Source organism: Pseudophryne corroboree, chromosome 10 (genome assembly GCF_028390025.1).
Source record: "Pseudophryne corroboree isolate aPseCor3 chromosome 10, aPseCor3.hap2, whole genome shotgun sequence".
NCBI lineage: Eukaryota > Metazoa > Chordata > Amphibia > Anura > Myobatrachidae > Pseudophryne > Pseudophryne corroboree.
The window spans coordinates 375,058,656-375,082,228 of NC_086453.1; the positions used below are offsets into that span (position 1 = coordinate 375,058,656).

Genomic DNA, 23,573 nt, shown 5'->3' on the forward strand with positions numbered 1-23,573 from the left:
AGGGTCATAGGGGGAGGAGCCAGTGCACACCAGGTAGTCCTAAAGCTTTCTTTAGATGTGCCCAGTCTCCTGCGGAGCCGCTATTCCCCATGGTCCTTACGGAGTCCCCAGCATCCACTTAGGACTACGAGAAATAGAATTATCGGTAAGTAAATTCTTATTATTATTGGTTAATATCTGCATTAAACTTTGTACATATATTTCAAGCTTAGAAAGTCATCACTTGCTCACAGACATCCTGCCATGTCTGGTACTTTCCACAGTTACGTACCAAAACACTAATGAATGCGACATCTGGGCTGCACGGCCAACCAGAAGATAGTGTGTGTGTGTGTGTGTGTGTGTGTGTGTGTGTGACCCGTTGCATATTAATGAATGACGGCGCAATACGTCACTCCACCGTTCGTTACATTCGGCACTGTGTACAGGCAATTAGGGATGGCCCGGGAAAAATTGCCTGTCGTTGTAGTGTGTACCCGGCCTAACAGTTTGCTCTTCTTCTGGCGTTATTCTTGGCCCTCTTTTGTGTATCAAAGAATGGAAATCCCTTCCTAGCTTGGCACGAAGAACAAAGTTGTCTATGTATGCCATTTGTTTCTCTGACGTCCTAAGTGGATGCTGGGACTCCATAAGGACCATGGGGAATAGCGGCTCCGCAGGAGACTGGGCACAACTAAAAGAAAGCTTTTGGTCTATCTGGTGTGCACTGGCTCCTCCCTCTATGACCCTCCTCCAGACCTCAGTTAGAATCTTGTGCCCAGCTGAGCTAGATGCACACTAGGGGCTCTCCTGAGCTCCTAGAAAAGAAAGTATATTTTAGGTTTTTTTATTTTCAGTGAGATCTGCTGGCAACAGACTCACTGCTACGAGGGACTAAGGGGAGAAGAAGCGAACCTACCTGCTTGCAGCTAGCTTGGGCTTCTTAGGCTACTGGACACCATTCGCTCCAGAGGGATCGAACACAGGACCCGACCTCGATCGTCCGGTCCCGGAGCCGCGCCGCCGTCCCCCTTACAGAGCCAGAAGCAAGAAGATGGTCCTGAAAATCGGCGGCAGAAGACTTCGGTCTTCAACAAGGTAGCGCACAGCACTGCAGCTGTGCACCATTGCTCCTCATGCACACCTCACACTCCGGTCACTGATGGGTGCAGGGCTCTGGGGGGGGGCGCCCTGAGCAGCAATATTAACACCTTGGCTGGCAAAATAATCACAATATATAGTCCTAGAGGCTATATATGTGAAAAATACCCCTGCCAGGATCCATAAAAAAGCGGGAGAAGCCCACCGAAAAAGGGGCGGGGCTATCTCCCTCAGCACACTGGCGCCATTTTTCCCTCACAGCTCCGCTGGAAGGATCGCTCCCAGGCTCTCCCCTGCAGTTTCAAGACTACAAAGGGTAAAAAAGAGAGGGGGGGAACTAAATTTAGCCGCAGCAGTATATATATATATATATATATATATATATATATATATATATATATATATATATATATATATATATATATATATATATATAAAGCAGCTATAAGGGAAAATCACTCAGTTATAGTGTTCATCCCTGTGTTATATAGCGCTCTGGTGTGTGCTGGCATACTCTCTCTCTGTCTCCCCAAAGGGCTTTGTGGGGTCCTGTCCTCTGTCAGAGCATTCCCTGTGTGTGTGCGGTGTGTCGGTACGGCTGTGTCGACATGTTTGAGGAGGCTTATGTGGAGGCGGAGCAGATGCCGATAAATGTGATGTCACCCCCTGCGGGGTCGACACCTGAGTGGATGGTTATGTGGAAGGAATTACGCGACAGTGTCGACTCCTTACATAAAAGGTTTGACGACATACCTAACGTGGGACAGCCGGCTTCTCAGCCTGTGCCTGCCCAGGCGTCTCAAAAGCCATCAGGGGCTCTAAAACGCCCGCTACCTCAGATGGCAGACACAGATGTCAACACGGATACTGACTCCAGTGTCGACGACGATGAGACTACTGTAACTTCCTTTCGGCCCCATAAGGGCAAGCGGGTTAAAGGCGCGTCCTTTCTGCGCAGAGGTAGAGGGAAAAAGCTGCAGCATACAGCCAGTTCCCAGGAGCAAAAGTCCTCCCCCGCTTCCTCCAAGTCCACCGCATGACGCTGGGGCTCCACAGGCGGAGCCAGGTACGGTGGGGGCCCGTCTCAAAAACTTCAGCAATCAGTGGGCTCGCTCACGGGTGGATCCCTGGATCCTTCAAGTAGTATCTCAAGGGTACAAGCTCTGAATTCGAGACGTCTTCCCCCCCCCCGCCGTTTCCTCAAATCTGCCTTGCCAACAACTCCCTCAGGCAGGGAGGCAGTGCTAGAGGCAATTCACAAGCTGTATTCCCAGCAGGTGATAGTCAAGGTGCCCCTCCTTCAACAAGGACGGGGTTACTATTCCACAATGTTTGTGGTACCGAAACCGGACGGTTCGGTGAGACCCATTTTAAATTTGAAATCCTTGAACACACATATAAAAAAATTCAAGTTCAAGATGGAATCGCTCAGGGCGGTTATTGCAAGCCTGGACGAGGGGGATTACATGGTATCACTGGACATCAAGGATGCTTACCTGCATGTCCCCATTTACCATCCTCACCAGGAGTACCTCAGATTTGTGGTACAGGATTGTCATTACCAATTCCAGACGTTGCCGTTTGGTCTATCCACGGCACCGAGGGTATTTACCAAGGTAATGGCCGAAATGATGATACTCCTTCGAAAAAAGGGAGTTTTAATTATCCCGTACTTGGACGATCTCCTGATAATGGCGAGGTCCAGGGAGCAGTTGTTGGTCGGGGTAGCACTATCTCGGGAGGTGCTACAACAGCACGGTTGGATTCTAAATATTCCAAAGTCACAGCTGGTCCCTACGACACGTCTACTGTTCCTGGGGATGGTTCTGGACACAGAACAGAAAAAAGTGTTTCTCCCGGAGGAGAAGGCCAAGGAGCTGTCATCTCTAGTCAGAGGCCTCCTAAAACCAAAACAGGTGTCGGTGCATCACTGCACGCGAGTCCTGGGAAAAATGGTAGCTTCCTACGAAGCAATTCCATTCGGCAGGTTCCATGCAAGAACTTTTCAGTGGGACCTGTTGGACAAGTGGTCCGGATCGCATCTTCAGATGCATCGGCTGATAACCCTGTCTCCAAGGACCAGGGTGTCTCTGCTGTGGTGGCTGCAAAGTGCTCATCTTCAAGAGGGCCGCAGATTCGGCATACAGGACTGGGTCCTGGTGACCACGGATGCCAGCCTTCGAGGCTGGGGGGCAGTCACACAGGGAAGAAACTTCCAAGGACTATGGTCAAGTCAGGAGACTTCCCTACACATAAATATTCTGGAACTGAGGGCCATTTTCAATGCCCTAAGTCAGGCAAAACCCCTGCTTCAAAACCAGCCGATACTGATCCAGTCAGACAACATCACGGCAGTCGACCATGTAAACAGACAGGGCGGCACAAGAAGCAGGACGGCGATGGCAGAAGCCACAAGGATTCTCCGATGGGCGGAAAATCACGTGTTAGCACTGTCAGCAGTGTTCATTCCGGGAGTGGACAACTGGGAAGCAGACTTCCTCAGCAGGCACGACCTCCACCCGGGAGAGTGGGGACTTCATCCAGAAGTCTTCCAACTGATTGTAAACCGTTGGGAAAGGCCACAGGTGGACATGATGGCGTCCCGCCTAAACAAAAAGCTAGAAAGATATTGCGCCAGGTCAAGAGACCCTCAGGCGATAGCTGTGGACGCTCTAGTGACACGGTGGGTGTACCGGTCGGTTTATGTGTTCCCTCCTCTTCCTCTCATACCCAAGGTACTGAGGATAATAAGGAGAAGAGGAGTAAGAACTATACTCATTGTTCCGGATTGGCCAAGAAGAGCTTGGTACCCGGAACTTCAAGAAATGATCTCAGAGGCCCCATGGCCTCTGCCGCTCAGACAGGACCTGCTGCAGCAGGGGCCCTGTCTGTTCCAAGACTTACCGCGGCTGCGTTTGACGGCATGGCGGTTGAACACCGGATCCTAAAGGAAAAGGGCATTCCGGAGGAAGTCATTCCTACGCTGATTAAAGCTAGGAAAGAAGTGACCGCAAACCATTATCACCGCATTTGGCGAAAATATGTTGCGTGGTGTGAGGCCAGGAAGGCCCCAACGGAGGAATTTCAGCTGGGCCGTTTTCTGCACTTCCTACAGTCAGGGGTGACTATGGGCCTAAAACTGGGTTCCATTAAGGTCCAGATTTCGGCTCTATCGATTCTCCCAGAGAGAACTGGCTTCACTACCTGAAGTTCAGACTTTTGTTAAGGGAGTGCTGCATATTCAGCCCCCTTTTGTGCCTCCAGTGGCACCTTGGGATCTCAACGTGGTGTTGGATTTCCTAAAGTCACATTGGTTTGAGCCACTTAAAACCGTGGAATTAAAATATCTCGCGTGGAAAGTGGTCATGTTGTTGGCCTTGGCTTCGGTCAGGCGTGTGTCAGAATTGGCGGCTTTGTCATGTAAAAGCCTTTATCTGATTTTCCATATGGATAGGGCAGAATTGAGGACTCGTCCCCAGTTTCTCCCTAAGGTGGTATCAGCCTTTCATTTGAACCAACCTATCGTGGTGCCTGCGGCTACTAAAGACTTGGAGGCTTCCAGGTTGTTGGACGTAGTCAGGGCCCTGAAAATTTGTTTCCAGGACAGCTAGTGCCAGGAAAACTGACTGACTCGTTGTTTATCCTGTATGCACCCAACAAGCTGGGTGCTCCTGCTTCAAAGCAGACTATTGCTCGCTGGATCTGTAGTACGATTCAGCTTGCACATTCTGCGGCTGGACTGCCGCATCCTAAATCAGTGAAAGCCCATTCCTCGAGGAAGGTGGGCTCTTCTTGGGCGGCTGCCCGAGGGGGGTCTCTGCTCTACAACTTTGCCGAGCAGCTACTTGGTCGGGGTCAAACACATTTGCTAAATTCTACAAGTTTGACACCCTGGCTGAGGAGGACCTAGAGTTTGCCCATTCGGTGCTGCAGAGTCATCCGCACTCTCCCGCCCGTTTGGGAGCTTTGGTATAATCCCCATGGTCCTTACGGAGTCCCAGCATCCACTTAGGACGTCAGAGAAAATAAGATTTTACTCACCGGTAAATCTATTTCTCGTAGTCCGTAGTGGATGCTGGGCGCCCATCCCAAGTGCGGATTGTCTGCAATACTTGTATATAGTTATTGTTTAACTAAAGGGTTATTGTTGAGCCATCTGTTGAGAGGCTCAGTTATTGTTCATACTGTTAACTGGGTATAGTATCACGAGTTATACGGTGTGGCTGGTATGAGTCTTACCCGGGATTCAAAATCCTTCCTTATTGTGTCAGCTCGACCCGGGCACAGTATCCTAACTGAGGTCTGGAGGAGGGTCATAGAGGGAGGAGCCAGTGCACACCAGATAGACCAAAAGCTTTCTTTTAGTTGTGCCCAGTCTCCTGCGGAGCCGCTATTCCCCATGGTCCTTACGGAGTCCCAGCATCCACTACGGATTACGAGAAATAGATTAACCGGTGAGTAAAATCTTATTTTTTCATCTGGAGGCAATCCAATATGTTGTTCGATTGTCTCCACAGTAGCTGGCACTGCTCACTTTTGAAAGGAACGTGCCGTGTATTTCTGTCCTTTCCCCTTCACGTCTCTCATGGGACTCTAGAGTGGCTCTATAGCCCCTAGGCCTCAGAGAAAGGGGTTAAACTGTAGCTAAAAAATTCACATTTCTCTTTCATCCTCTAGGGGACTCTGGAGGTTCCTTAGACATTAGGGGTGTGAAGCTTGCAACCGGAGGTGTGGCACAATCTAAAATTAGAATTGTCTGCACAGCCGGCTCCTCCCCCTTCACATCCCTCCTCCCTCAGTTTTGAAAATTGTGCTGGAGGTACAGCACGTGGAGCACTAAGCTCCTGACTAAGACTAATAAGAAACTTTGGAGTATTGGCTGCGTCACCCTAATGAAAAGGGTGACAAAGACCATTGTATTCTGAGAGACAAAGATCCCTTTTGAAGGGACCTGCATCTCTCAACAGGAGATCCTCTGGTACAGTGAGTACTGGTTGTAGTAAGAGGGCCCTAGTGTAGGATAGCATAGTTAAAGCTCTGCTGCACTCTGCTCCCAAAGACCCCATCCTCCTCCCCTTTCCCCAACCTCCCCGCGACTCAGTTTTACCAGTCTCCGGTGCTGTCAGCCGAAGACGCGCCGCGGTGGGACCGGATGAGCAGGGTCCCGGAGCGCGCGCAGGCGGAGAGAGAGTGAAGACTGAGCGGATGATGGAAGGCGCCGCTGGGGGACCGGGTAAGAGTGGTCCCGTAGCGCGCGCGCCGGTGGGGTTAAGACGCTGCTTTTGAAATCAGTGCGGTTGAGGCTACAGGCGCAGTGTGGAGGACAGCTCTCAGCGCAGCATGGTATGACGCGCCGCTGTGGGACCGGGGGAGAGCGGTCCCGGAGCGCGCGCGATGGAAGATACCGCAGTGAGATAGTTACAGCACGGCTGAGGAGATGCCTCAGCCGCGTGTATAGCAGGGGAGTTAGTTAAAATGTTCAGACGAGCTTCCAGTGTGTAGAGAAGCTCTAAGGCAGAGGTTCTCAAACTCGGTCCTCGGGGGCCCACACAGTGCATGTTTTGCAGGTCTCCTCACAGAATCGCAAGTGAAATAATTTAGCTCCACCTGTGGACTTTTTAAAATGTGTCAGTGAGTAATTAATACACCTGTGCACCTGCTGGGTTACCTGCAAAACATGCACTGTGTGGGCTCTCGAGGACCGAGTTTAAGAACCTCTGCTCTAAGGGAATTGGATTGTTTAAGTAATACTTAGATAGTATGATAATGACATTTCAGTGGCCATCGTATATTTCTCTGACGTCCTAAGTGGATGCTGGGGACTCCGTCAGGACCATGGGGATTAGCGGCTCCGCAGGAGACAGGGCACAAAACTAAAGCTTTAGGATCAGGTGCTGTGTACTGGCTCCTCCCCCTATGACCCTCCTCCAAGCCTCAGTTAGGTTTTTGTGCCCGTCCGAGCAGGGTGCAATCTAGGTGGCTCTCTTAAGGAGCTGCTTAGAAAAAGTTTTTAGGTTTCTTATTTTCAGTGAGTCCTGCTGGCAACGGGCTCACTGCATCGAGGGACTTAGGGGAGAGAAGTTCAACTCACCTGCGTGCAGGATGGATTGGCTTCTTAGGCTACTGGACACCATTAGCTCCAGAGGGAGTCGGAACACAGGTCTCACCCTGGGGTTCGTCCCGGAGCCGCGCCGCCGACCCCCCTTGCAGATGCTGAAGATTGAAGGTCCAGAAACCGGCGGCAGAAGGCTTTTCAGTCTTCATGAAGGTAGCGCACAGCACTGCAGCTGTGCGCCATTGTTGTCACACACTTCACACCAACGGTCACGGAGGGTGCAGGGCGTTGCTGGGGGCGCCCTGGGCAGCAATGTATAATACCTTATTCTGGCTAAAAATACATCACATATAGCCCCTGGAGGCTATATGGATGTATTTAACCCCTGCCAGGTCTCAGAAAAACGGGAGAAGAAGCCCGCCGAAAAGGGGGCGGGGCCTATTCTCCTCAGCACACAGCGCCATTTTCCCTCACAGAAATGCTGGAGGGAAGGCTCCCAGGCTCTCCCCTGCACTGCACTACAGAAACAGGGTTAAAACAGAGAGGGGGGGCACTTATTTGGCGATATGTATATATATATTAAAATGCTATAAGGGAAAAACACTTATATAAAGGTTGTCCCTGTATAATATAGCGTTTTTGGTGTGTGCTGGCAAACTCTCCCTCTGTCTCCCCAAAGGGCTAGTGGGGTCCTGTCCTCTATCAGAGCATTCCCTGTGTGTGTGCTGTGTGTCGGTACTTGTGTGTCGACATGTATGAGGACGATGTTGCTGAGGAGGCGGAGCAATTGCTGGTAATGGTGATGTCACTCTCTAGGGAGTCGACACCGGAATGGATGGCTTATTTAAGGAATTACGTGATAATGTCAACACGCTGCAAGGTCGGTTGACTACATGAGACGGCCGGCAAACCAATTAGTACCTGTCCAGGCGTCTAAAACACCGTCAGGGGCGTTAAAACGTCCTTTTTACCTCAGTCGGTCGACACAGACACGGACACTGACTCCAGTGTCGACGGTGAAGAAACAAACATATTTTCCTTTAGGGCCACACGTTACTTGTTAAGGGCAATGAAGGAGATGTTACATATTTCTGATACTACAAGTACCACAAAAAAGGGTATTATGTGGAGTGTGAAAAAACTACATGTGGTTTTTCCTGAATCCGATAAATTAAATGAAGTGTGTGATGATGCGTGGGTTTCCCCCGATAGAAAATTATTGGCGGTATACCCTTTCCCGCCAGAAGTTATGGCGCGTTGGGAAACACACCTTAGGGTGGATAAGGCGCTCACACGCTTATAAAAACAAGTGGCGTTACCGTCTCCAGATACGGACGCCCTCAAGGAGCCAACTGATCGGAGGTTGGAAAATATCCTAAAAAGTATATACACACATACTGGTGTTATACTGCGACCAGCGATCGCCTCAGCCTGGATGGGCAGCGCTGGGGTGGCTTGGTCGGATTCCCTCACTGGAAATATTGATACCCTTGACAGGGACAGTATTTTATTGACTATAGAGCATTTAAAAGATGCATTTCTATATATGCGAAACTCTGGCATCAAGAGTAAGTGCGATGTCCATATCTGCCAGACGATGTTTATGGACACGACAGTGGTCAGGTGATGCAGATTCCAAACGGCACATGGAAGTATTGCCGTATAAAGGGGAGGAGTTATTTGGGGTCGGTCCATCGGACCTGGTGGCCACGGCAACAGCTAGAAAATCCACCTTTTTTACCCCAAGTCACATCTCAGCAGAAAAAGACATAGTCTTTTCAGCCTCAGTCCTTTAGTCCCCATAATATCTGCCCAGGGATAGAGGTAAGGGAAGAAGACTGCAGCAGGCAGCCCATTCCCAGGAACAGAAGCCTTCCACCGCTTCTGCCAAGTCCTCAGCATGACGCTGGGGCCGTAAAAACAGGTGCGGTGGGGGGTCGTCTCAAGAGTTTCAGCACGCAGTGGGCTCACTCGCAAGTGGACCCCTGGATCCTACAAGTAGTATCCCAGGGGTACAGATTGGAAATTCGAGACGTCTCCCCCTCGCAGGTTCCTGAAGTTTGCTTTACCAACGTCTACCTCCGACAGGGAGGCAGTATTGGAAACAATTCACAAGCTGTATTCCCAGCAGGTGATAATCAAAGTACCCCTCCTACAACAAGTAAAGGGGTATTATTCCACACTATATTGTGGTACTGAAGCCAGACGGCTCGGTGAGACCTATTCTAAATGGAGTCACTCAGAGCAGTGATAGCGAACCAGGAAGAAGGGGACTATATGGTGTCCCTGGACATCAAGGATGCTTACCTCCATGTCCAAATTTGCCCTTCTCACAAAGGGTACCTCAGGTTCGTGGTACAAAACTGTCACTATCAGTTTTAGACGCTGCCGTTTGGATTGTCCACGGCACCCCGGGTCTTTACCAAGGTAATGGCCGAAATGATGATTCTTCTTCAAAGAAAAGGCGTCTTAATTATCCCTTACTTGGACGATCTCCTGATAAGGGCAAGGTCCAGAGAACAGTTGGAGGTCTGAGTAGCACTATCTCAAGTAGTTCTACGACAGCACGGGTGGATTCTAAATATTCCAAAATCGCAGCTGTCTCCGACGACACGTCTGCTGTCCCTAGGGATGATTCTGGACACAGTCCAGAAAAAGGTGTTTCTCCCGGAGGAGAAAGCCAGGGAGTTATCCGAGCTAGTCAGGAACCTCCAAAAACCAGGAAAAGTGTCAGTGCATCATTGCACAAGGGTCCTGGGAAAAATGGTGGCTTCTTACGAAGCGATTCCATTCGGCAGATTTCACGCAAGAACTTTTCAGTGGAATCTGCTGGACAAATGGTCCGGATCGCATCTTCAGATGCATCAGCGGATAACCCTGTCTCCAAGGACAAGGGTGTCTCTTCTGTGGTGGCTGCAGAGTGCTCATCTACTAAAGGGCCACAGTTATGCATTCAGGACTGGGTCCTGGTGACCACGGATTCCAGTTTGAAAGGCTGGGGAGCAGTCACACAGGGAAAAAATTTCCAGGGAGTGTGATCAAGTCTGGGGACTTCTCTCCGCATAAATATACTGGAGCTAAGAGCAATTTACAATGCTATAAGCTTGGCAAGACCTCTGCTTCAAGGTCAGCCGGTATTGATCCAGTGGGACAACATCACGGCAGTCGCCCACGTAAACAGACAGGGCGGCACAAGAAGCAGGAGGACAATGGCAGAAACTGCAAGGATTATTCGCTGGGCGGAAAATCATGTGATAGCACTGTCAGCAGTTTTCATTCCGGGAGTGGACAACTGGGAAGCAGACTTCCTCAGCACGACCTCCACCCGGGAGAGTGGGGACTTCATCGAGAAGTTTTTTCCACATGATTGTGCACCGTTGGGAAAGACCAAAGGTGGACATGATGGCGTCCCGCCTGAACAAAAAACTGGACAGGTATTGCGCCAGGTCAAGAAACCCTCAGGCAATAGCTGTGGACGTTCTGGTAACACCAGGGGTGTACCAGTCGGTGTATGTGTTCCCTCCTCTGCTTCTCATACCAAAGGTACTGAGAATTATAAGACGTAGAGGAGTAAGAACTATACTCGTGGCTCCGGATGGGCCAAGAAGGACTTGGTACCCGGAACTTCAAGAGATGCTCACAGAGGACTCAGGGCCTCTGCCGATAAGAAGGGACTTGTTTCAGCAAGTACCATGTCTGTTCCAAGACTTACCGCGGCTGCGTTTGACGGCATGGCGGTTGAACGCCGGATCCTAAGGGAAAAAGGCATTCCGGAAGAGGTCATTCCTACCCTGGTCAAAGCCAGGAAGGAGGTGACCGCACAACATTATCACCACATGTGGCGAAAATATGTTGCGTGGTGTGAGGCCAGGAAGGCCCCACGAAGAAATTTCAACTCGGTCGATTCCTGCATTTCCTGCAAACAGGAGTGTCTATGGGCCTCAAATTGGGGTCCATTAAGGTTCAAATTTCGGCCCTGTCGATTTTCTTCCAGAAAGAATTGGCTTCAGTTCCTGAAGTCCAGAAGTTTGTCAAGGGAGTACTACATATACAACCCCCTTTTGTGCCTCCAGTGGCACTGTGGGATCTCAACGTAGTCCTGGGATTCCTCAAATCACGTTGGTTTAAACCGCTCAAATCTGTGGATTTGAAATATCTCACATGGAAAGTGACCATGATGTTGGCCCTGGCCTCGGCCAGGCGAGTGTCAGAATTGGCGGCTTTGTCTCACAAAAGCCCATATCTAATTGTCCATTCGGACAGGGCAGAGCTGCGGACTCGTCCCCAGTTTCTCCCTAAGTTGGTGTCAGCGTTTCATCTGAACCAGCTTATTGTGGTACCTGCGGCTACTAGAGACTTGGAGGACTCCAAGTTGCTAGATGTTGTCAGGGCCCTGAAAATATAGATTTCCAGGACGGCTGGAGTCAGGAAAACTGACTTGCTGTTATCCTGTATGCACCCAAAAAACTGGGTGCTCTTGCTTCTAAGCAGACGATTGCTAGTTGAATGTGTAGTACAATTCAGCTTGCACATTCTGTGGCAGGACTGCCACAGCCAAAATATATAAATGCCCATTCCACAAGGAAGGTGGGCTCATCTTGGGCGACTGCCCGAGGGGTCTCGGCTTTACAACTTTGCCGAGCTGCTACTTGGTCAGGGGCACACCCTGGCTGAGGAGGACCTGGAGTTCTCTCACTCGGTGCTGCAGAGTCATCCGCACTCTCCCGCCCGTTTGGGAGCTTTGGTATAATCCCCATGGTCCTGACGGAGTCCCCAGCATCCACTTAGGACGTCAGAGAAAATAAGATTTTACTTACCGATAAATCTATTTCTCGTAGTCCGTAGTGGATGCTGGGCGCCCATCCCAAGTGCGGATTGTCTGCAATACTTGTACATAGTTATTGATACAAACAAATTCGGGTTGTTATTGTTGTGAGCCGTCTGTTCAGAGGCTCCTACGTTAGTCATACTGTTAACTGGGTTCAGATCACAAGTTATACGGTGTGATTGGTGTGGCTGGTATGAGTCTTACCCGGGATTCAATATCCTTCCTTATTGTGTACGCTCGTCCGGGCACAGTATCCTAACTGAGGCTTGGAGGAGGGTCATAGGGGGAGGAGCCAGTACACACCACCTGATCCTAAAGCTTTATTTTTGTGCCCTGTCTCCTGCGGAGCCGCTAATCCCCATGGTCCTGACGGAGTCCCCAGCATCCACTACGGACTACGAGAAATAGATTTATCGGTAAGTAAAATCTTATTTTTTTTTTTTCCATCTGGGTGCCAATCTGAGCCCTCCCCCTCTTATGTTATCCTATGAGAGAAACACAAAGGAAATATATGGTTACAGCTCCCTCTGCTGGTGAAACTTTAGATAGAATAGAATTATATATAGATGAGGATCTCCTGACGTATAATTCTTGTTTACTATTTATATTTTCAAGGGAAGTCTTTACAAAAGATCCTGAAGAAAATACTGGGAAGCACGTGGACAACCCTACCATCTCAGCTGACTTATAGTTGGGTCTGTGAGGGTTGCAAACCAGCTGGTGTTTAATAATTTTTTTATTTTATTTTTTGCTATTATTTAATTATTTATTTTTGCCCTCTTCCCTTTCTACATAAAGAAAGGAAAGAAACGTTTTTCCAGCCGGATCCATTACCTTCGCTTCCGTCACTTATTACAGTCTTTCTCTTCCTAGTTTAAAGGGTGAAAGCGCTGCGTTATACCCCGGCAAGGGGTTCAAACACCTCTAAGACCTATTATGTTTGTACGAAGCGTAAAGAGCACGCAAGTTGGCAGCTCCGGGGTGTGCAACTCCTGCTTTAGACAAGGACGCTCCACCTGGGAGCAGTGCTCCGTCTAGGTCATGGGAAGATACCCTTGCAGAAAGAATCTCCAAGGAAATGGCGGAATCACGCAAGCAGCAATCGAAGTGGGCTGCGGTATTCTCAAAGACGATGGAACTATTTCTCATCAAGTTAACGCCGCCCGCACAAGCAGAAGCGAAGGTGCGCAAGGCAGTCAAAAGACCCCTTCCTGTTGTAAAAGTATCAGAGGTGGAGGAGGGTCTTATTATGGATATGGAGGAAGGTGAGTTGATTGAATCTTATCTGGACGCCGATTCTCCGGAAGAGGACACGGCGATCTCAGGTCTTGATTCATTGATTGACGCGGTGAAAGAGATCCTAAACTTTAAGGCAGAAGAGGTAAAGGAGCCTGAGGAATTCGAATTGTTCGAATCCCAAAAACCGCGTTCAGCAGTCTTTCCTATTCCTAAATCTCTCCCAAGTTCAGATGGAGGAGGCTTGCAAACAACCAGATAAACGTTTTCAATTTCCGAAACGGTTTCAAGTGACTTACCCTTTACCTAAAGGTGTAATGGATAAATGGGAGACTCTGCCGGCAGTTGATGCATCCTTAGGAAGATTGTCAAAAAAGACAATCTTACCGATACCTAATGTAACGACTTTAAAGGATGCTTCAGACCGAAAGGTTGACACAGCTTTAAAGTCGATTTTTGTAGCAGCAGGTGCAGCACAGAGACCTACGCTCATCTGTGCTTGGGTTAACAAGGCCATGGGAGCATGGGCCAGCCGTATTATACAGGCTATTGAGGAGAAAAATAGCTTGGAAGAGATTACCCAGCTAGCTGAACACATTAGAGAGTCTGCTTCATACTTGTGTCAGGCCTCAAAGGATACTAGCAGGATTGCATTGCGCATCTCAGCATCCACCATATCTGCTAGACGGATTTTATGGCTCAGAGAATGGCAGGGAGACTCTGACACCAAGAAGGCAGTGGAAGCCATTCCCTTTGGGGGTGGAATGCTTTTTAATCCAGACTTGGACAAATGGAAGGCCACGGCAGGGAAGTCCACATTCCTTCCCAATCCTTATACGAGAACCACTCCACAGGTTAAGAGAGGTTATTCGGGTCCAAGGTTTAATTCGTTTAGATCTCAGTCCTTTCGGGCCCGAGGCAGAGGTTTCGGTACGCCGGCACGTGGGGGCAGAGGTAGAGGCCGCTCACAGGCGACAACCAGAAAGCAGGATCAACCTGCTGACAAGACCGTGACATGACGGTCCCCCAGCTCACCTGGGGTCCCCCCTGGTGGGCGCACGGCTGGAAGGTTTTCAGGACAACTGGGCCACAAACTCCACGGAACTTTGGTTAAACCACATAATCTCACAAGGGTACAGGATGGAATTTCAACAGAGACCGCACAGTCAGTTTTTTACAACTGGTTTGACTCTGTGCCCTCTGAAGGCGAATGCACTACTGACTTTAATTCAAAAATTGCTGCGGTCAGAGGTTATTACTGCAGGATAATCTTTTTTATATGATGAAGATACCCACATGCGCTAATAGGCAGCCCTCTTGGACTATTTAACGATAGACAAGATGTCACCTCACATCCAAACATACAGAAACAGTAAAAAAATGATATCATCAAACCGTCCTTGGGCGCCCCACAATTTTACAAATGAATTGTATATTCCGGACCCAGATTGTGTTCCTGATCTTCTTCCAACATGCAACAAATTTTAAAAGAAACACACAATAGTGTAACTCCGTTACATCCACCAATTCTTTTATAGAACTACAAATGGGATCCGTACCATGAATTAAGTCTACCCTTTGTAGACAAATGACACATTTACAGAGAAGGATGGATCTCTTCACAGAATTCACACCTCTTCTGGCACCCGTCTCCACAATATTTGATTGTCATACACAAGATGAAAATAGATATAGTGTGATACTGTTTAAAATCTATTTCTTAAAAAATAGAGGGAATAAATGGACTCTCACCATTTGTGAAGTCTACCCTTTGTAGACAAATGACGCATATACAGGGGAAGATAAATCTTATCACAGGATTTCCACTTGTTCCCGTACACGTCTCCACGTTAGAAGGATGTCATAAAAATAAAAACAAGTATAGTGTAATACTGTTTAAAAATATTAAAAACAGAGGAGTGAATGGACTCTCACCATATAGGAACAAATGTAAGGCAGATGTAAACATAAACCAGGCGTCCCCAGCACCTTAAACGTCCGTCTATGGATCCTTCCCAGGCTCCCCAAAAACGTCCACACAGGTCAGCCAACGCGTTTCAATACTTAGCAGTATCTTTCTCAAGGCATACTGCAGTTTCTCTCTCAGAGAGGGACGGGCTTTTATTCCAATCTTTTTGTCGTGCCAAAACCAGACTGGACGATCAGGCCGATACTCGATCTAAATGCTTTAAACCAGTTTCTACAGGTTTACAAATTCAAAATGGAATCAATCCAATCGGTCATTGCAGGTTTGGAACAGGGCGAGTTCATGGTATCCATGGACATAAAGGATGCATACCTGCATATCCCGATTTGGGCTCCCCACCAAGCTTACCTACGGTTTGCGCTGGTGAAGGATCATTACTAGTTCAGAGCCTTACCGATCGGTTTATCGACTGCGCCAGGGATCTTCACAAAGATCATGTCGGTAATGGTTGCAGGATTAAGACTTGTAGGGGTCACAATAATACCCTACCTTGACGATCTTCTGATCAAGGCCTCCTCACAGGAGAAGCTGATAAAAGATGCTCAGACATCTCACCGAATTCTCGTTCAACACGGGTGGATAGTGAATTTCCAGAAATCCAACCTTATTCCAACTCAGCGGATTCAGTTCCTAGGTCTTATCTTGGACAGGGTGAAATTGAAAATTTTCCTGCCAGAGTCCAAGATCCAGGACATACAAAAGTTGGTGGCTCAGGTACTACGGACAACGACGGTTTCCCTGCACCTCTGTGTGCAACTTCTCGGGAAGATGGTGGCGTCGTTCGAAGCTCTTCAGTACGGCAGACTTCATTCCCGACCATTTCAGATGAACCTCATTGCTCAGGGAGCGGGTTCGCACTGGCTTCTTCTTCGGAGAATCCGACTTCAACCGCACGTACGAGTCTCCTTGATATGGAGGTCGTTACACAAGAATCTCGCAGCAGGGAAGAGATTCGGAATATGGAATTGGAGGATCCTGACAACGGACGCTAGTCTCAGAGGTTGGGGTGCCGTCTTCCAGGACCATCCGTTTTTTTAGGGACGATGGACGTTACAGGAGAGCTAATTGCCCATCAACATTCTCGAAATGTCACAACGACGGCTTACATAAACCGTCATGGAAGAACAAGGAGCAGAATGGCATTACGAGAAGCCACAAGGATATTGTTGTGGGCGGAAAGGCGAAACGTCATCCTCTCGGCAGTGTTCATTCCAGGTGTGGAGAACTGGGCAGCAGATTATCTCAGTCGCCAGGACATGCACCCAGGAGAGTGGTGCCTGCATCCACGGATTTTCGACATGGCGGTGAGGAGATGGGGTCTTTCTCAAGTAGACCTAATGGCGTCTCGGCAGAACCACCAGCTGCCCAGATGTGTGTCCAGAACAAGGGATCCGGCAGCAGAAGGAGTGGACGCATTAACACTTCCTTGGGGTTACGAAAAGGTTTACATCTTTCCACCGTTCTCACTCATACCCAGGGTTCTGAAGACGTTGAAACGAGAACGAGTGTGCGCGATTCTAATCGCACCAGATTGGCCACGCAGGAGTTGGTACTCGGATCTACAAGGATTGCTAGCGGACGACCCTGGGCGGTTACCTCAGAGAGAGGACCTGCTATCTCAAGGCCGTTTCACCATCCGGACATGAACAGGCTGCGTTTAACGGCGTGGCTATTGAAACCCGGATCTTAAGGAACAGAGGGATACCTAGAACGGCTATTCCTACGATGATTGCGGCTCGAAAACCGGTCACAGTCATGCGGTCACAGTCATGCATTACTACAGAATTTGGAAGAGGTGCATAGACTGGTGTCAGGAACGTGGATGGAATTCGGCGACCTTCCACTTATCTAGACTTTTACTTTTCCTTCAGGCCGGCCTAGAGTTAGGTCTGCGGCTGGGATCTCTGAAGGTTCAAGTGTCGGCTCTTTCCATCTTTTTTTTTCAACAGCGGTTGACATCCTTGCCAGAGGTTCAAACCTTTTTACAGGGGGTTCTGAGGATACAGCCCCTTTTCGTCCTCCCACTACACCATGGGATTTAAATTTGGTATTAGATTTTTATTGAAATCGCCACTCTGAGCCGTTACCGAGAACAGACCTGAAACATCTCTCTTGGAAGGTAACGTTGTTGCTGGCCTTGGCTTCGACTAGGCGGGTTTCTGAGTTAGGAGCCTTTTCGGGTAAGAGTCCTTTTTTGATTTTTCATAAGGATCGGGCGGAACTCTGTACAAGAGCGGATTTCCTTCCTAAAGTTGTTTCGGGGTTTCATGTAAACCAGCCGATGGTGGTCCCATCTTTCCAGTGTCTGGCAGATGGGGATGTATCCTTGGATGTTGTCCGAGCGTTGCGGGTGTACGTACACGTTACGTCGTCCTTTCGGAAGTCGGACCATTTATTTGTCCTTTAGGGTGTACAAAGAAGGGTTGGCCGGCTTCTAAGCAGTCTGTCTCAGGGGATTAGACTTGCCATTCGGCAAGCTTATGTTTCCTGTGGTAAACAGGTTCCGGTACAGACGGGTGATCATACCACCCGATCAGTGGGTGCCTCCTGGGCGGCTGCCACAGGTGTTCCACTGCTCAACTTTGTAGAGCGGCGACGTGGTCCTTAGCCCACACGTTTGTGAAATTTTACAAGTTTGATACCTTTGCGTCTGAAGAGTCTAAGTTCTGACGTTTGGTTTTGCAGGCGGCAGACAGCACTCCCTCCCTGGGAGATAACTTTGGGACGTCCCCTAATGTCTAAGGAACCTCCAGTGTCCCCTAGTGGATGAAAGAGAAAAGAGAATTTTGGTACTTACCGATAACTCCATTTCTCTGAATCCTCTATGGGACACTGGACGCCCGCCTCGGTGCTGTCATTCCTGCTGTGTTTATGGTTCTTGTTCAAACAGTTCGTACGAACAATGTTAGTTTTTCAGTTGAAGAAGTTCTTGGGTGCTGTTTGATATGTTGTACGGTTCGGTTCCTCGCCCGGTGCTATAGTATCATGTCCTATTCTCTCAGTCAAATTTTCAAAACTGAGGGAGGAGGGATGTTAAGGGGGAGGAGCCGGCTGTGCAGACAATTCTAATTTTAGATTGTGCCACACCTCCGGTTGCAAGCTTCACACCCCTAATGTCTAAGGAACCTCCAGTGTCCCCTAGAGGATTAAGAGAAATGGATTTATCGGTAAGTACCAAAATCCTCCTTTTCTGTTTCCCATATTGACTGAATTGCTCATTTCATATGCTCTCTCCATGTTTATGCAACCCGTTATTTATAGACGTACAGCTAACACTATCTTACTTTGCAGTGAAGAGTTGAGGACCTATTCCAGTACACAGCCCGAACCGCGCACCACCCTTACTGCCTGGGACAGCAGCCCGTCTCACATAGACAAACTGGTGCAGGGTAAAGGCATCAGCTTCTCACAGCCGGCCTGCCCTGAGAACATGCTTCTGAGCAGCCAGTTAATGGGGACTCCAGGCTCCTCCCAGGTATAGAAAGACAAATCTAAATACTTTAGCTGCTATTTTCTTCAAAACGTCCTTGATTATTGTTGCTCACACACAACCACTGAACTCTCTCCCCACAGAACCCGTGGCAGCGTTTAGTTAAGCGGATGACCCGGTTTTTCACAAAAGTGGATGCGGAGAGCTCCTATAGCAGTCTGAAGGAAACGTGTGAAGCGATGGGCTACGTATGGAAGAAATGCTGTGCCAACCAGGTGCGTAGAACAGCCCTTCTCTACCTGTCTGGGCATCTTAGTCTACGCGCAGCTCTTATTAGAAGACTGTTAAGAAAAAAGTGAATAACTACAAAATCCCAAACAAGCCAGGGTACAAAACTTAGGCTAGGGCCACAGATAGCGGCCAAGCGGGTCCTGCTGAATGAGACTTGCTTGGCCGGGAGGTGGGTTTTGTGTGCACCCGTTTCCTGTTCTGCGGAATGCCGCAGAACAGGATCCGGCCAGTGACACACGGGATTTCAATAGAATACAGTGCGGCACTGTGTCAACGCATACATTGAAATCCCGCTGTCCTGTCATCCGGTTGGATCCGGCGGCGGGACTGCCGCATATGTGTTGGCGCCTGCATAGGCACCCATGTGCAATCTTCCTCCGGCCAGCGGGGCCTGCTTGGCCGTTGTGTGTGGCCCTACCCTTACAGAATTTTGTATAGAGCATAAACCGTTCTCTTCAGAAAGTTCCTAGAATAATAGAGTATAACTACCTAGATGAAGGACATATAGATAATCAGACTGTTCTATTAAGTCAGAATAGTCAGGGAAAGCTCATCTGCAAATTGCAGGAACTTTACGGTCCGTTTCCTATTTTTATACCTTTATTTGGATTGGCGTTTCTATAATGGGTGCAGTGTGTGCGGTGCACAAAGGCCCCTGAGTGCCCCGGGGGCCCCACCACACACACTGCACCCATTTCTCCTATACTTACCTTTCCGGAGTCCATCACTGACCGTGTGTGGGCCCCCTCCTCTCCCGTAGCCGTCACGCCGCTGCTAGCGCACTGACCACTAGAGACTCTGGCACAGTGCCAGAATCTACAGCGCTCAGAGCGCTAGCAGCGGCGCGACGGATACACACACGGAGTCTGCACATGGGTCCCCTCCTCTCTAGAGATGCCCCTGTTTATTTGTCTACATGGCTCTAATGTTACATATTAAAGAGTTCCAGTATAGAGGGCACAACTGTCTTGTGCAAAATGTTTGATTATACATATTTATTAATGGTCAGAGAGACACCCAGGAGTATTATGAATTCACCTAAACAGGTGACAATCTGAGAATGTAAATGTTTTGTCTGCATCTAAGCTGTGGATGTTTAGTACCCATTAAAAACGTGAATAACTATATAATATTATGCAAAGAGCCTGTCCTTTAGTAAAGCCACTTTGGGTGGGATGTAATAAAACAGGAACATGGCTTGCAATCCTAGCTACGGAATAATATAGGATAATAAAACTGGACCTGTCCTGGGTCTTTCTCTGGTTTTAATATAATGGTTATTTGTGCTACATTAATACTGCTGGGAATCCATTTCTGTTTAATCTAAAGTCTTTGTTTTTAACAAATGGATGTTGCATCAGTTATTAACAGAGCACTAAACAAAAGTACTTGTGATGTACAGACGGGGAGTTTGCTGTGTGACGTAAAGCGACTATAACCATTACCGTGTGTACATTGGGATCCGGTCTCTAGGACGACCACTATTGGTCGACAGTAAGTAGGGTCGACAGGGACTCTAGGTCGACATGAGTTTTTCACAATTTTTTCATTTTTTTTTTTTTTACTTTTTCATACTTTACGATCCATGTGGACTACGATTGGTAACTTATTGTCCAGCTTTCTGGGATGTAAGGGAAAATACAGTGTCCCGATGTTACTAAATTAGATAAAAGCGAGAGCACACAAAGCTTTGTGTACAATGTGCCTGCTGTATACAGGATGGGAGGTGGTAAGCATATATCCGGTAGCATCTATGGATACAAGTCCTGGCTTTGATTAGAAGGAGGAGGATGAAGTGCGGTAGAGCTGGTGTATTCTTTGTTCTGTGACTGTAGACGTTTGTTACTTCATTTTACAGTATCTTCTCCTTTCGCCATGCGAATGTCTGTATGTGGTATTGGGTTTTACTATACTCGCTGACTGACTGGTTTCTATTCAGGTGACACTTTCAACCACTGACCGAAGAAACAACAAGTTAATATTCAAGGTCAATTTGGTGGAAATGGAGGAGAAAATTTTATTGGATTTCCGCCTTTCCAAGGTACGTGGCAAAGTGATCTGAATATTTACCTGTGAGAAACCAACAACGCTTCACACATGCAGTACAAAGGCAGATTTCCAAGTCCTACATTCTTATCCTGATGCCTCTTACAGCCACATTGGATTGCATTGGCTGCTTCCCATAAAATCTAATCCGGGAACGGACATGTTTTACATCCCGCTTACTTACAGAGTATACATTATATGACCTTAAGAAAGGACTGTTCATTGGGCCTAATTCAGATCTGATCGCAGCATCAAATTTGTTAGCAAATGGGCAAAACCATGTGCACTGCAGGTGGGGCAGATGTAACGTGCAGAGAGTTAGATTTGGGTGTGGTGTGTTCAAACGGAAATCTAAATTGCAGTGTAAAAATAAAGCAGACAGTATTTACCCTGCACAGAAACAAAATAACTAGAGATGAGCGGGTTCAGATTTACTCGGTTCTTTACGCCAGAATTATCGCCATTTCTTTTTTTCTGGATTTTTATTATTGGTTATCCAAAACACGTGACGTCCGATAGCCAATAAGGAGATTCGGGTAAATCCAAGTTAAACCGAACCCGCTCATCTCTAAAAAAATAAAAAAAATAACCCATCCAAATCTCATTCTCTCTGCACATGTTATATCTGCCCCACCTGCAGTGCACATGATTTTTCCCATTTGCAAACAAATTTGTTGCTGTGATCCGATCTGAATTAGGCCCATTGTCTTAAGTCATAGCGATTAAACTGTAATATCAGATTGACTTCCTGAGGTTTAGATGACTATTTTTTAGGTCAGTGGGGGGTATTCAATCATTGATTAAATCATTGATCGCATATAATTGTTTCGCCGGGGCTATTCAATTAGCCCCAATAAACCAGCGTGAGTCACTGTTTATAAGGGATTTTGTTTCACCTGCCTCAGGCAGGCGACTCAAAATCCCATAAAATAGCCCCATTTTCACCCGGAAACTAGGATATTTATACGGAAAAACACGCAGGTTTCACTGAACCTGTGTGCTTTCGGGTGAAAAGGCTTCTTTTTTTGGGGGTGAACTAATTGGATATGCTGGGGAAGAATTAATGAATACCCCCAAGATGTTAAATAATTGTAGCACGAGCTTAAGCCTCAAGTTCCGGTGGCTAGAGATCTGGCTTGGATCCTCATTTACTGTATCACTAAACACGGTGTTCTGCTGCAGATACAGATACTGGTCTATACGCTAGATGTAGTAGAGTCACGAATGAAGCTTTGGCCTGTCCACGTTGACCTCTGTGTTTGTTTTTCGCTTCCAGGGTGATGGTCTGGAGTTCAAGCGTCATTTCCTCAAGATAAAGAAGAAGTTGGGCGATATAGTTGCAGTTCAGAAAGGGGTTGTCTCTGTCACCTGATCACAGGGTAAATGGGCCTTGATATTTTGCCGCTCTGATATTGCACCTGTTACGGTTTAAATACGAACTAGTTCCCGATATCTTACGTGGCACTGTTAGATTCTGTAGTTGGCAACGTGGTCTGTGATGGTGAGAGGACGGGACGACTTGGAGCGTTTCTGGAGAAGGGAGGAGACCTGTTCGTGTTGAAGTACCGGACATGTTATAAGTGGCCGTTTTCACCGTGGGATATAACCTGTTTTCCCGTTGCTGCAATAATGCACACGTGGCTTTGGCTTTCTTCTGTGACACTTTTTTTTTTTTTTTTTTTTTTTTTTTTTTTTTTTTTTTTTCCTCGTTTCTTCAATGTCCTGAGCACAGATTTGCCCTGATACTTTCACTAGTGTAAATTATTGTCACGGATGTGTGCAGACTATGAACTGGTAGTCAGGCCACGAGCAAACATGAAGACAAGTGGGAATAGGCCTCTTGTTATAAACGTGAATCCAGAGATGCTGTTCCGGATATGTACTAATATCCACGTTGAGTGTTTCAAACATTGCCGGTACGGGAGACCCTATAAATATGTATAGCTATATATGGATGGCTACTTAACGTGAAACCTGTTTCCTGCAAGTTGGTTTCAGAAGTGTTAAACAGAGATCAATGGTAATAACTAATCAGTGCCCTGCAGCGATCATTGTACGCAAGAGAAAAGTGAATGTTTAAAAGGATGTAACGTTGCTTTTATGTGGAAATAAATGCATTACTTTTGTGAAAATTTTTTGAAAAACTGAATCATAAAATATTTCTGTTGATTTCTGTTTTGATTGTTACGAATTGCGTCCTGGTTTGCAGGGTACGGTCACTTACTTGCCCAAAGCATGCCTACAAAATGGGGGGCAACATGTCTCCGTTTTGTAGAATGGTCACTGCCTTCCGCTTCTCTCTCAATAATGTTGCAGCAGGTTATTAATGATGTGGCTTTGGGACATTGCTAGAGATAACATAGGGCCTGTTCTGCGCATGCATAGAACGGATCCTGCACAGTCCAACCGCCATTGAAGTAGTACACAAACCATCGGGAAGCAAGGTAATAAACCAAGTGACTCCAGTTTTGGGTGTTTTTTAAATGCTGTACACAGGGGCGGGCACGGGGTCCTGTGTCTTTTATTTACTACATCAGTTGCCCCTGGAGTGCAGCAGGAGACGGAGATTCCTCACCGCCATACTCCTACTTCATTCAGAGGAATTTCTGTTACGTCCACA

At 47.8% G+C, this 23,573-nt stretch overlaps 1 protein-coding gene across 1 annotated transcript in view; it reads left to right on the top strand.

Moving 5' to 3' along the window:
- The window catches only part of CHEK1 (checkpoint kinase 1), an 84,630-nt gene extending 61,545 nt beyond the window's left edge, over positions 1 to 23,085 (top strand). The window contains exons 10-13 of the mRNA XM_063943782.1: positions 18,478 to 18,661; positions 18,760 to 18,891; positions 20,847 to 20,948; positions 22,230 to 23,085. Coding sequence (XP_063799852.1) covers positions 18,478 to 18,661; positions 18,760 to 18,891; positions 20,847 to 20,948; positions 22,230 to 22,325 — 514 coding nt within the window. The 3' untranslated portion in view covers positions 22,326 to 23,085. The remainder of the gene's footprint in view (positions 1 to 18,477; positions 18,662 to 18,759; positions 18,892 to 20,846; positions 20,949 to 22,229) is intronic.
- The last annotated feature ends 488 nt before the right edge of the window (positions 23,086 to 23,573 follow it).